This window comes from Gymnoscopelus microlampas (assembly GCF_963454915.1).
Source record: "Gymnoscopelus microlampas genome assembly, chromosome: 19".
Classification (NCBI taxonomy): domain Eukaryota; kingdom Metazoa; phylum Chordata; class Actinopteri; order Myctophiformes; family Myctophidae; genus Gymnoscopelus; species Gymnoscopelus microlampas.
In genome coordinates, this window is record NC_139956.1 from 39,704,181 (window position 1) to 39,719,482 (window position 15,302).

At 39.3% G+C, this 15,302-nt stretch overlaps 2 protein-coding genes across 2 annotated transcripts; one reads left to right on the plus strand and one right to left on the minus strand.

Annotated features, from left to right (window-relative positions):
• Positions 1 to 1,843: 1,843 nt before the first annotated feature.
• Positions 1,844 to 3,881, minus strand: LOC311034518 (uncharacterized protein; the record flags this gene model as incomplete). Its single annotated transcript, XM_084042397.1, has 5 exons — positions 1,844 to 2,123; positions 2,680 to 2,790; positions 2,907 to 2,998; positions 3,488 to 3,533; positions 3,691 to 3,881. The coding sequence occupies 5 exons, from the start codon at positions 3,879 to 3,881 to the stop codon at positions 1,844 to 1,846; spliced, it is 720 nt and encodes a 239-aa protein (XP_083898523.1).
• Positions 3,882 to 11,002: 7,121 nt separating this feature from the next.
• Positions 11,003 to 13,040, plus strand: LOC311034519 (uncharacterized protein; the record flags this gene model as incomplete). Its single annotated transcript, XM_084042398.1, has 5 exons — positions 11,003 to 11,193; positions 11,351 to 11,396; positions 11,886 to 11,977; positions 12,094 to 12,204; positions 12,761 to 13,040. The coding sequence occupies 5 exons, from the start codon at positions 11,003 to 11,005 to the stop codon at positions 13,038 to 13,040; spliced, it is 720 nt and encodes a 239-aa protein (XP_083898524.1).
• Between the last annotated feature and the right edge of the window lie 2,262 nt (positions 13,041 to 15,302).

Below are 15,302 nucleotides of genomic sequence, written 5' to 3' on the forward strand. Positions count from 1 at the left end.
CCAACATCAAGCACTTGCGGCACGCGCTTTCGGATTCCAGACCACTACACCAGTTACTCTACTCTAAAAGAAGACCTCATGGTTTGTGTGCGGTCGGTTGAGAGTGGATTTGGCCTGATTTAATAGTTTTATTTGGAAAACTTGAATGTGACTTGGGGTGCAGTCACACCACGGAGCGGCTTGTTGCCATTTGACGATTACCGCCCAAAAAGGCAACATTAGTTCTTACTTTAAACTCTTAAAATACATTTTCTACTTGTTCAGTTTTATCTTCTACTTGTTCAGTTTATCTTAACTTTTAAGATGTTCAATTTGTTATGTTCAGCAACTGAACTTAAAAACAATTGTTACATTTGTTGTTACCTTTGAAACATGTTTGTTCACTGTGTGGTCTAAGTATTGCCATTCTACTTGAAATCAGCACTTTCAGGAAATATTCCTACTTAACCATGGAAGGTTACCAAAAGAATGTTCATTGATCTTGTTATAGATTGTTTATTCACTACCAGCTTTTAATGTGCCTGGTTGTAATTTAAGTGATAAGTTTTAATGTGCACCAACTAAAAAAAACTTACGGCAAAAAAATGTTGGTTGAAACCTGTTTTGTTTTCTTGGATGTCAGTATTGCCACTACTCGAAATCTGCACTTTCAGCCAGGTAATATTACAAGTAACGGAATGTTAAAGTCTGTTCGTGTCTGTAGTCAGAATGTTGCAGCAGCAACTTATCTTGTAAGTGTTCACTGCCAGATGTTGTAAGCTTTTGATGTCCACCAACTGAGAACTTGGGTCAAAAGAGCTCTTAATTAAACAAAGCAAACAACAGAATGTGTGTGGATTTCTACTTTTCTTATTTTTGCCAGAGGGACATTGACCAAGTGAGCTAAGGCTGGGCATTGGTGAATTGAAACTTAGAAACTGCATGATTAAGACATGACATACTTATTTATAAACAGGCTATTTCTGTTACTAAAGGACAGAATTGGGATGGTCAAAGGTCTGGTTCCGGATGTATGTTGTCCATGTGTCATAAGGATATCAGTTCAGATTCTGCTTATTGATTCCAGTTCATCAATTCCACATTTCAGTTCTGCAAAGGCAATTGTTAAGCAGACATGCAAAAGTGTCACTTTTCAGCTACAGTCACCTTTTTGAAACCAAATAGGGCAATTGTGTGACACCTGACCCGAAAGAAAACAACATGTTGTCACCTTTTCCACCTCGGGGCTGTTTGCATGCCTGGTTAAGATAACATTCTATTAAGTGTTACCTCATGTAAAATCACTGTATTAGTACCTGAGAGCTGATGCTGAAACCACCATCTTGAAAATATGTGTTAAAATTAACCAAAACAGTTGTCCCTGTCAGCTGATTTATATAATAATATTTATTAATAATTGTCAACCTTAAGTGTATTTATATGTTTAATGTCAACACAAAAAAGCAGCAGTTAAAGCTTGTTGTTCACTTTATTTGTATAAGAAATACTTGACCATACAATGTAGCCAACCCTAGTCTTCAGGGTCTTGCAAACTTTCAACATACTGCACAGTACTCATATATAGGTCGACACCATTGGATTCTGAAGTTTGCAGAGGATCAATGTAGTGCTGTAATACAGCCAGTTGCTCAGCTGTTAATGGGCTCTCAAGGACAGGAACATCCACTCCAAAATGTGGTTCTGGGACCTCCCCACTTTCCTCCCAATCAATTTGAGGAATGTTAATCTCCTTAAGTTGAAAGAAAAACAAAGGAAGGGCTGTGTTTTTTTTTTGGGAAGAGTAAAACATTGTGAATTGTGTGTATTTCTGTAATTTGCTAATTAAGAAATGAGTGACAGAAAATCAATGATATACCTCTGGATTTGGAATGGGATGCTGCATCTGACCAACCTCCCACAACTGGTTTGGTGTGAGGTTGTGCTCAGTTCTCATCGGGTGATTATCCCATCCTTCTCGAAACACATCTAGGCTGGCTTGGAGACGTGGCAGAAAAACGAATTGAAGGCAGAAGAAGTGCATGGCATTGCTCAGATCGAGGAGGCCCTCTTCCTCCAGCAGATGGAAAATGTGGTAAAACACATTGGTGACCCCAGACCAAACATCACGCCACAGTCTCTCAATTCTGATGAAAATAAAATGCAAAATATATACAGACAGGTACATAAATATTTGGACATCAACACAATTTTAATCATTTTGGCCACCACGATGGATTTTAAATTATGTCAGCTTCAATTAGAGTGCATTTACATCAATTTATATGTGCCTCCCCTTTTTAAAGGGACCAAAAGTAATTGAATAAACTAACAAATTGTCACTTTTAATACCTGGTTGCAAATAATTTGCAATCAATAACAGCCAGATGTCTGGAACCCATAGTCATAACCAGACGCTGGGGTTTGTCTTGCCCATTGCATAACATTCCACGTCTTTACCTTTGAAAACTCTGGTGGTTTTCATAGTATGCTTTGGGTCATTGTCCATCTGCACTGTTATCAAATTATAGCTGACAGGTCTGCACTTAAAGCACATCTTGATTGTTTCATTCAAATCTATTGTGGTGGTGTATAGAGCCACAATTAATTGTGTCAATGTCCAAATATTTACAGACCTGACTGCATGCTAGCCATAATTTCTGTGTTCTTGCTCGAATATTAAAAGACTAGGACAAAGCATACCTTTGGTTATGGACACTCTTCCCAGCTATAAAGCTGCCACTGTCTGGTCCATGCACGGTCAACATCAAACGGGCAACACCAACATTCTCACCCCCTCTATCTGCTCGCACTCTAAGGAAAGACATATACAACACAAAATAATGGTAGTGGACTTTGTTTAAGAATACAATGCCCCCCCCCCCCCCCCCATAAATCGAACACATCATCTGACCAAGAAACTAATTTACCTGAGTGGATATCCAAATTCTTGAACAGCCTCCGTGAAGAATTTTAAGTTTGTGTCAGACCGGTTATTATCTGCAGCCCTCAGATACATTATCTGTGGGCAAACACAATTATTGTATGTAGTATCAAGAATAGCAAATGGTGTACTAAATTTAGTTCAACCCAGTGATTGTAAACCTTTTTCATTTCAAGCACCCCCAATGTAATATGCATTAGCCCATGGACCCCCATTTGTTACTGTAAGTGTAAACTCATGTTAGTTTAACTCTGGTGTATAAACGGAACCAGGTCCACCTGGCTACATTTATACACCCTCAGAGTTACAGACCCATAAGGGTCATTTTGGAAACTCCTGGTGGTCCCCAGAACCGATGTTGAGAAACACTTCTATATTGTGTAAGTGACATCTTAAATAACACCCATTTTGATAAGATCTTTTGTGTCCCCTCAAAATGACAGGCGAAAGGTACTCAGTTTTGGTTGATGTTAATATGGAGATTAAGCCTTTGTCTGAGCTACAGCATTGGACAGTACATTGTATGTTGTTAGCTGCTCATAATGTGAAATTAAAGGCAACTCTCACCTTGCGTGAATATCCATCAACGCCACCAAAAATAACTATGTTGTACCTGATGGACAAAGTGAAAGGAACAACACTTTACAAAAAAGTGACTACTGTACATCTCAGTTAGTGACAAGTGATTACTGTGCATCTGAGGTAATATTTTCTGTTTTGTATGCCTGTAATCAAACGTTTGTCAAACATGCATAAAACAGTACAAGTACCTGATGAGTTTGTGATTTGTGTCTATATGCACAAGGTACTTGGGGCATGGCACAGAGTACGTTCGTCTGACAACACATCCCATTTGGGTCATCCGCGATAGTATCCCAAGGCTGTCCACACGATGCATTGATGCCTTCACACGGATCCACTGGAGTCGATGTCCTTGTGCCCTCAGCGTACCCATCACCATTCTGTACCCAGCATGTGGCATTGTCTCTTTTATTTCAGAGACAAGTCCATCAAGCTCTGCATCGGTACAGGCACTGTACATTCCCCTGACAGAGAGGTTGTCGTCAGACATTCTTCTGTACAGTGTAGCACGAGAAATCCCCAATAAACTGGCAATTGTCACTGCTGGCAGTCCAAGTTCCAGTAGATGAGTTAGATGCTCATTCATTATTGAGATCCTTGGTCGTCCACTACCCCTCTGTATTTCAAGTTGGACTGGTGGTGGAGGATGTTGTTGATGCTCTCTCAGGGTCTGAACTGCAGTGCACAATTCTGTTAACCTCTCTGTAACATCCTGGGACACCGGAACATGTTGTGACACAATATCAAGGAAAACTATTTCCTGTGCACATGCAAATTCCAGGTAATCCACATCAATGGGTGCTTGCTGGAGAGAACGTGACACCCTGTCATACAGTCTATCCAGGACCTGATTTCTAAGCAATTCCTACAATGCAAAAACAATAGGACAAGTTTGGTGAGAGGAAGTCAGGCTTTTACAATAAGGTCATTATTTTCTACAAAAACATTTAGCCTATAGATTTCCTCACTAAGATGCAAAGCGGTAACATACTTTAACCCTCCTGCAGTGTTGGCTGACCCCCCCCCCCCCCTTATTTCAGTGTTCCCGGTAAATAACACAAAACACATAAATCTACATTTTCTTCAACCAGTGGTATCATGTGAGTATTATAATGTCAGTATCATGTCAGTATCATGGTCAGTATCATGTCAGTATCATGGTCAGTATCTTGTCAGTATCATGTCAGTATCTTGTCAGTATCATGGTCAGTATCATGTCAGTGTCATGGTCAGTATCATGTCAGTATCATGGTCAGTATCATGTCAGTATCATGTCAGTATCATGGTCAGTATCCTGTCAGTATCATGGTCAGTATCATGGTCAGTATCATGTCAGTATCATGTCAGTATCATGGTCAGTATCATGGTCAGTATCATGTCAGTATCATGTCAGTATCATGATCAGTATCCTGTCAGTATCATGGTCAGTATCATGTCAGTATCATGTCAGTATCATGGTCAGTATCATGGTCAGTATCATGTCAGTATCATGGTCAGTATCATGTCAGTATCATGTCAGTATCATGGTCAGTATCATGGTCAGTATCATGTCAGTATCATGTCAGTATCATGGTCAGTATCATGTCAGTATCATGTCAGTATCATGGTCAGTATCATGTCAGTATCATGTCAGTATCATGGTCAGTATCATGGTCAGTATCATGTCAGTATCATGGTCAGTATCATGTCAGTATCATGGTCAGTATCATGTCAGTATCATGTCAGTATCATGGTCAGTATCATGGTCAGTATCATGATGTCAGTATCATGTCAATATCATGGTCAGTATTATGATGTCAGTATCATGTCAATATCATGGTCAGTATTATGATGTCAGTATTAACATAGTACACAGTATAACTACCCTGAAAGCCTAGTCTGAACATTGAGCAATGAGTCCATACTTTAATGACACAGAAGATTAGCAAAAGATAATCTGTGAAATTTGTATCAGTCAATAACTCTAAAGTTTTCATGCTACTCTAAACCAGTGGTTCTCAAACTTTTTTTGTGCCAAGGAACCCCCATATTGATATAAAATATCAGATGTACAAGCTCGCAGCGCTGCACCAAGTGACGCACTGTGAGCTTGTAGATCTGCTATTTTTGAATAGCCAACACACAAATGGATAAAGTGGTTCAAATGATTGTGAAGCTATGTTAGCTACTTTTGGTGGGGACCCCCTGGAACCCCCCCCCCCAAGGACCCCCCAGACCCTTATGGTTCTCAAACTTTCTCGTGTCAAGGACCCCAATTTTTTTAATTAATTATGTATTTGGCCGTGGACCCCCGTCAGAATTATTTTGTGCCAGGGACCTCCATACAATATTTGTGTTGTTAAAACGTTTTTTTTTTTAAATAGCCCAATGTAGTCAGTGGTGGAAAGTAACTGAGTAAATTTAATTAAGTACATTTTTTAGGTATTTAGGTATTGCACACAAATCATGATGAATGAATCATGATCCCCCTGAAACCCCATCAAGGACCCCTGGGGGTCCTCGCTCCTCGGACCCCTCTTTGAGAACCACTGGTCTATTAAAGTAGCTTAATGCATAAATCGCTATTACTCATAATGCATACATACCCATCCAGCTTGTTGACTTCTCTCCGTTTCCATGTTATTGCTATTGTTATTATTATACCAAGGACCTCAATGGAAACAAGACCGCAGGCGCAAGGACTTTTTTTGACGGACCTTTTAGATAGTATTATAAATGTAATTGTGCTGTTTACTTTTTTCAATCAATCAACAATTGGAGACGTGGTAATCTGAGTTCCCAGATGTTTTCGCCAGCTCTGCTCTCTCGCATAGCCTACCGGGCCAGGGGTAGAAACGTGGGGGTGGGGCTGGAAAGGGGGAGGGGCTCCTAGCACACGGATCTGCAGAAAGAGTGAATCTCTGTGTGAAACTTGTCTCAAAACTAAATGCGTGTGTTGGTCTACCCACAAATGCAGATTCAACAATTCACACGCAGAATTGACGATGTACAAATGATATTGAATGATAAATGCGCCCGCAAGTATATCTTTTTTTTTACAAATTGCTAATTATATATTTACAAATAGTCATATATTTGTACAAATCATAGCACATGTATTTAAATGCGAACTTACAAGTTACAAGTAAGTTTGCGGATAGGATGATACATTTGTAAAAATTCTCTTAAAAAAGCGTGACTTTTGTCTCAAAATGATGTAACAGGAAAAATGAATTTATGCGTGTGTTGGTCTACTCACAAATAAGATCCAACAATTCACACACAGAATTGAGGATTTACAAATGATTTATTTATGATAAATGCACACACAAGTATAATATGTTTTGTAAAAATTAAAAATACAAATTTACAAAAGTCACAAATAAATAATTTGTGTTTGTAGATTGCAAATACATTTGTAAATCATGGAAACACATTTGTAAATCATGGGAACACATTTGTAAATCATGGGAACACATTTGTAAATCAAGGAATATTTGTGCATCTTGGCTTTGGATTCACAAATACTTTTGAGACAAATCTCTCCCCATATTACTCAAGTACATTTTGAATTCTGGACTTTTACTTGTAACAGAGTAGCCTACTTCTACATTGCTGTATTGATACTTTTACTTCAGTAAAACATTTGAGTACTTTTTCCACCACTGCTGTTTGGGGTGGAGAGTCACCGTAACCTAACTGCCTCAGGGCCGGGCCCCCACCTCCCTAAACCTAACTGGCACCTCTTGCCATGGCAACACAAATCCCAGGAGACCCAGCTGTCAAGACCAGGGGGCGCTCTCAGAATATTTGAAAGACGAGAGTCTCTGATCCTGTGTACACACACACACACACACACACACACACACACACACACACACACACACACACACACACACACACACACACACACATCACACCACAATGTCTCAGTCATATGAATAATAGATTTATGAGGCTTCTGTTGAATTCCTAATGAAACGCTTCTGCTGTCTTAAACCCCCCAAGTCTCCAAAATGAGGTTCAGTGCTTTTCTAGAACCAAGGTCCTATAATTGAAAATGCCTCAAGAAGAAAAAACAAAGCAAATCCTTTCGGCTAACAGTAGCAGAAAAGCTTATACTTGTTTGTTGATTGTATGTAGTGTGAGGCAAGCACTTTGAACATTCTCTACAGAATTTACAGAGTTTCAAAAGAGACTCTCTAAGGAAACACACTGCATGAAATTCAGCAGAAGTTTAATTAAAGATAATTTGTTATCGAACAACACAACTGAAAACAGAAAGATTTTCCCATGCTCCGTTGGCCAATGTATGCCTATCAATGTTGGTGGGGGATGGGTGTAGATTCTTACTTTAGGATTATTATTATGGGGAGAGATTTGTCTCAAAAGTATTTGTGAATCCAAAGCCAAGATGCACAAATATTCCTTGATTTACAAATGTGTTCCCATGATTTACAAATGTGTTCCCATGATTTACAAATGTGTTTCCATGATTTACAAATGTATTTGCAATCTACAAACACAAATTATTTATTTGTGACTTTTGTAAATTTGTATTTTTAATTTTTACAAAACATATTATACTTGTGTGTGCATTTATCATAAATAAATCATTTGTAAATCCTCAATTCTGTGTGTGAATTGTTGGATCTTATTTGTGAGTAGACCAACACACGCATAAATTCATTTTTCCTGTTACATCATTTTGAGACAAAAGTCACGCTTTTTTAAGAGAATTTTTACAAATGTATCATCCTATCCGCAAACTTACTTGTAACTTGTAAGTTCGCATTTAAATACATGTGCTATGATTTGTACAAATATATGACTATTTGTAAATATATAATTAGCAATTTGTAAAAAAAAAGATATACTTGCGGGCGCATTTATCATTCAATATCATTTGTACATCGTCAATTCTGCGTGTGAATTGTTGAATCTGCATTTGTGGGTAGACCAACACACGCATTTAGTTTTGAGACAAGTTTCACACAGAGATTCACTCTTTCTGCAGATCCGTGTGCTAGGAGCCCCTCCCCCTTTCCAGCCCCACCCCCACGTTTCTACCCCTGGCCCGGTAGGCTATGCGAGAGAGCAGAGCTGGCGAAAACATCTGGGAACTCAGATTACCACGTCTCCAATTGTTGATTGATTGAAAAAAGTAAACAGCACAATTACATTTATAATACTATCTAAAAGGTCCGTCAAAAAAAGTCCTTGCGCCTGCGGTCTTGTTTCCATTGAGGTCCTTGGTATAATAATAACAATAGCAATAACATGGAAACGGAGAGAAGTCAACAAGCTGGATGGGTATGTATGCATTATGAGTAATAGCGATTTATGCATTAAGCTACTTTAATAGACCAGTGGTTCTCAAAGAGGGGTCCGAGGAGCGAGGACCCCCAGGGGTCCTTGATGGGGTTTCAGGGGGATCATGATTCATTCATCATGATTTGTGTGCAATACCTAAATACCTAAAAAATGTACTTAATTAAATTTACTCAGTTACTTTCCACCACTGACTACATTGGGCTATTTAAAAAAAAAAACGTTTTAACAACACAAATATTGTATGGAGGTCCCTGGCACAAAATAATTCTGACGGGGGTCCACGGCCAAATACATAATTAATTAAAAAAATTGGGGTCCTTGACACGAGAAAGTTTGAGAACCATAAGGGTCTGGGGGGTCCTTGGGGGGGGGGGTTCCAGGGGGTCCCCACCAAAAGTAGCTAACATAGCTTCACAATCATTTGAACCACTTTATCCATTTGTGTGTTGGCTATTCAAAAATAGCAGATCTACAAGCTCACAGTGCGTCACTTGGTGCAGCGCTGCGAGCTTGTACATCTGATATTTTATATCAATATGGGGGTTCCTTGGCACAAAAAAAGTTTGAGAACCACTGGTTTAGAGTAGCATGAAAACTTTAGAGTTATTGACTGATACAAATTTCACAGATTATCTTTTGCTAATCTTCTGTGTCATTAAAGTATGGACTCATTGCTCAATGTTCACACTAGGCTTTCAGGGTAGTTATACTGTGTACTATGTTAATACTGACATCATAATACTGACCATGATATTGACATGATACTGACATCATAATACTGACCATGATATTGACATGATACTGACATCATGATACTGACCATGATACTGACCATGATACTGACATGATACTGACATGATACTGACCATGATACTGACATGATACTGACCATGATACTGACATGATACTGACCATGATACTGACCATGATACTGACATGATACTGACATGATACTGACCATGATACTGACATGATACTGACATGATACTGACCATGATACTGACATGATACTGACATGATACTGACCATGATACTGACCATGATACTGACATGATACTGACATGATACTGACCATGATACTGACATGATACTGACCATGATACTGACCATGATACTGACATGATACTGACATGATACTGACCATGATACTGACAGGATACTGATCATGATACTGACATGATACTGACATGATACTGACCATGATACTGACCATGATACTGACATGATACTGACATGATACTGACCATGATACTGACCATGATACTGACAGGATACTGACCATGATACTGACATGATACTGACATGATACTGACCATGATACTGACATGATACTGACCATGACACTGACATGATACTGACCATGATACTGACAAGATACTGACATGATACTGACAAGATACTGACCATGATACTGACATGATACTGACCATGATACTGACATGATACTGACATTATAATACTCACATGATACCACTGGTTGAAGAAAATGTAGATTTATGTGTTTTGTGTTATTTACCGGGAACACTGAAATAAGGGGGGGGGGGGGGGGTCAGCCAACACTGCAGGAGGGTTAAAGTATGTTACCGCTTTGCATCTTAGTGAGGAAATCTATAGGCTAAATGTTTTTGTAGAAAATAATGACCTTATTGTAAAAGCCTGACTTCCTCTCACCAAACTTGTCCTATTGTTTTTGCATTGTAGGAATTGCTTAGAAATCAGGTCCTGGATAGACTGTATGACAGGGTGTCACGTTCTCTCCAGCAAGCACCCATTGATGTGGATTACCTGGAATTTGCATGTGCACAGGAAATAGTTTTCCTTGATATTGTGTCACAACATGTTCCGGTGTCCCAGGATGTTACAGAGAGGTTAACAGAATTGTGCACTGCAGTTCAGACCCTGAGAGAGCATCAACAACATCCTCCACCACCAGTCCAACTTGAAATACAGAGGGGTAGTGGACGACCAAGGATCTCAATAATGAATGAGCATCTAACTCATCTACTGGAACTTGGACTGCCAGCAGTGACAATTGCCAGTTTATTGGGGATTTCTCGTGCTACACTGTACAGAAGAATGTCTGACGACAACCTCTCTGTCAGGGGAATGTACAGTGCCTGTACCGATGCAGAGCTTGATGGACTTGTCTCTGAAATAAAAGAGACAATGCCACATGCTGGGTACAGAATGGTGATGGGTACGCTGAGGGCACAAGGACATCGACTCCAGTGGATCCGTGTGAAGGCATCAATGCATCGTGTGGACAGCCTTGGGATACTATCGCGGATGACCCAAATGGGATGTGTTGTCAGACGAACGTACTCTGTGCCATGCCCCAAGTACCTTGTGCATATAGACACAAATCACAAACTCATCAGGTACTTGTACTGTTTTATGCATGTTTGACAAACGTTTGATTACAGGCATACAAAACAGAAAATATTACCTCAGATGCACAGTAATCACTTGTCACTAACTGAGATGTACAGTAGTCACTTTTTTGTAAAGTGTTGTTCCTTTCACTTTGTCCATCAGGTACAACATAGTTATTTTTGGTGGCGTTGATGGATATTCACGCAAGGTGAGAGTTGCCTTTAATTTCACATTATGAGCAGCTAACAACATACAATGTACTGTCCAATGCTGTAGCTCAGACAAAGGCTTAATCTCCATATTAACATCAACCAAAACTGAGTACCTTTCGCCTGTCATTTTGAGGGGACACAAAAGATCTTATCAAAATGGGTGTTATTTAAGATGTCACTTACACAATATAGAAGTGTTTCTCAACATCGGTTCTGGGGACCACCAGGAGTTTCCAAAATGACCCTTATGGGTCTGTAACTCTGAGGGTGTATAAATGTAGCCAGGTGGACCTGGTTCCGTTTATACACCAGAGTTAAACTAACATGAGTTTACACTTACAGTAACAAATGGGGGTCCATGGGCTAATGCATATTACATTGGGGGTGCTTGAAATGAAAAAGGTTTACAATCACTGGGTTGAACTAAATTTAGTACACCATTTGCTATTCTTGATACTACATACAATAATTGTGTTTGCCCACAGATAATGTATCTGAGGGCTGCAGATAATAACCGGTCTGACACAAACTTAAAATTCTTCACGGAGGCTGTTCAAGAATTTGGATATCCACTCAGGTAAATTAGTTTCTTGGTCAGATGATGTGTTCGATTTATGGGGGGGGGGGGGGGGGCATTGTATTCTTAAACAAAGTCCACTACCATTATTTTGTGTTGTATATGTCTTTCCTTAGAGTGCGAGCAGATAGAGGGGGTGAGAATGTTGGTGTTGCCCGTTTGATGTTGACCGTGCATGGACCAGACAGTGGCAGCTTTATAGCTGGGAAGAGTGTCCATAACCAAAGGTATGCTTTGTCCTAGTCTTTTAATATTCGAGCAAGAACACAGAAATTATGGCTAGCATGCAGTCAGGTCTGTAAATATTTGGACATTGACACAATTAATTGTGGCTCTATACACCACCACAATAGATTTGAATGAAACAATCAAGATGTGCTTTAAGTGCAGACCTGTCAGCTATAATTTGATAACAGTGCAGATGGACAATGACCCAAAGCATACTATGAAAACCACCAGAGTTTTCAAAGGTAAAGACGTGGAATGTTATGCAATGGGCAAGACAAACCCCAGCGTCTGGTTATGACTATGGGTTCCAGACATCTGGCTGTTATTGATTGCAAATTATTTGCAACCAGGTATTAAAAGTGACAATTTGTTAGTTTATTCAATTACTTTTGGTCCCTTTAAAAAGGGGAGGCACATATAAATTGATGTAAATGCACTCTAATTGAAGCTGACATAATTTAAAATCCATCGTGGTGGCCAAAATGATTAAAATTGTGTTGATGTCCAAATATTTATGTACCTGTCTGTATATATTTTGCATTTTATTTTCATCAGAATTGAGAGACTGTGGCGTGATGTTTGGTCTGGGGTCACCAATGTGTTTTACCACATTTTCCATCTGCTGGAGGAAGAGGGCCTCCTCGATCTGAGCAATGCCATGCACTTCTTCTGCCTTCAATTCGTTTTTCTGCCACGTCTCCAAGCCAGCCTAGATGTGTTTCGAGAAGGATGGGATAATCACCCGATGAGAACTGAGCACAACCTCACACCAAACCAGTTGTGGGAGGTTGGTCAGATGCAGCATCCCATTCCAAATCCAGAGGTATATCATTGATTTTCTGTCACTCATTTCTTAATTAGCAAATTACAGAAATACACACAATTCACAATGTTTTACTCTTCCCAAAAAAAAAACACAGCCCTTCCTTTGTTTTTCTTTCAACTTAAGGAGATTAACATTCCTCAAATTGATTGGGAGGAAAGTGGGGAGGTCCCAGAACCACATTTTGGAGTGGATGTTCCTGTCCTTGAGAGCCCATTAACAGCTGAGCAACTGGCTGTATTACAGCACTACATTGATCCTCTGCAAACTTCAGAATCCAATGGTGTCGACCTATATATGAGTACTGTGCAGTATGTTGAAAGTTTGCAAGACCCTGAAGACTAGGGTTGGCTACATTGTATGGTCAAGTATTTCTTATACAAATAAAGTGAACAACAAGCTTTAACTGCTGCTTTTTTGTGTTGACATTAAACATATAAATACACTTAAGGTTGACAATTATTAATAAATATTATTATATAAATCAGCTGACAGGGACAACTGTTTTGGTTAATTTTAACACATATTTTCAAGATGGTGGTTTCAGCATCAGCTCTCAGGTACTAATACAGTGATTTTACATGAGGTAACACTTAATAGAATGTTATCTTAACCAGGCATGCAAACAGCCCCGAGGTGGAAAAGGTGACAACATGTTGTTTTCTTTCGGGTCAGGTGTCACACAATTGCCCTATTTGGTTTCAAAAAGGTGACTGTAGCTGAAAAGTGACACTTTTGCATGTCTGCTTAACAATTGCCTTTGCAGAACTGAAATGTGGAATTGATGAACTGGAATCAATAAGCAGAATCTGAACTGATATCCTTATGACACATGGACAACATACATCCGGAACCAGACCTTTGACCATCCCAATTCTGTCCTTTAGTAACAGAAATAGCCTGTTTATAAATAAGTATGTCATGTCTTAATCATGCAGTTTCTAAGTTTCAATTCACCAATGCCCAGCCTTAGCTCACTTGGTCAATGTCCCTCTGGCAAAAATAAGAAAAGTAGAAATCCACACACATTCTGTTGTTTGCTTTGTTTAATTAAGAGCTCTTTTGACCCAAGTTCTCAGTTGGTGGACATCAAAAGCTTACAACATCTGGCAGTGAACACTTACAAGATAAGTTGCTGCTGCAACATTCTGACTACAGACACGAACAGACTTTAACATTCCGTTACTTGTAATATTACCTGGCTGAAAGTGCAGATTTCGAGTAGTGGCAATACTGACATCCAAGAAAACAAAACAGGTTTCAACCAACATTTTTTTGCCGTAAGTTTTTTTTAGTTGGTGCACATTAAAACTTATCACTTAAATTACAACCAGGCACATTAAAAGCTGGTAGTGAATAAACAATCTATAACAAGATCAATGAACATTCTTTTGGTAACCTTCCATGGTTAAGTAGGAATATTTCCTGAAAGTGCTGATTTCAAGTAGAATGGCAATACTTAGACCACACAGTGAACAAACATGTTTCAAAGGTAACAACAAATGTAACAATTGTTTTTAAGTTCAGTTGCTGAACATAACAAATTGAACATCTTAAAAGTTAAGATAAACTGAACAAGTAGAAGATAAAACTGAACAAGTAGAAAATGTATTTTAAGAGTTTAAAGTAAGAACTAATGTTGCCTTTTTGGGCGGTAATCGTCAAATGGCAACAAGCCGCTCCGTGGTGTGACTGCACCCCAAGTCACATTCAAGTTTTCCAAATAAAACTATTAAATCAGGCCAAATCCACTCTCAACCGACCGCACACAAACCATGAGGTCTTCTTTTAGAGTAGAGTAACTGGTGTAGTGGTCTGGAATCCGAAAGCGCGTGCCGCAAGTGCTTGATGTTGGCAGGGGGTTACGGCCACCTGACCGGACGATATCCAATTTGAGGTTACTGGATGGCATCTCCCAACCAGTCCAGAACTTCATTAGCTTCCGCAAAGTGTCTGGGGATGCTGAAGTAATAAAAACAAGTTTATTAGATCGAAACATATGTTGGTAAATTATATTGTTATTATACAGTACATTGGTTTACAAACGTACCTTCTTCCACAAATGTTCGGAGGAATCCCGAGATAGCACTCATTGTGCCAGGTGCGACTTCATCTTCGCTGTCGTCACTGCTCACTGTCGGCCATTTGATGGACTGTAGGACCATCTGAAAAGTGCAGATAACATTAGTAGAAGAGCATGCACACCAAACAAATTTTAAAAACCTTGTGCCGGGCAGGAGAACAGTGAACAAGAATAGTCTACACTGGAATATG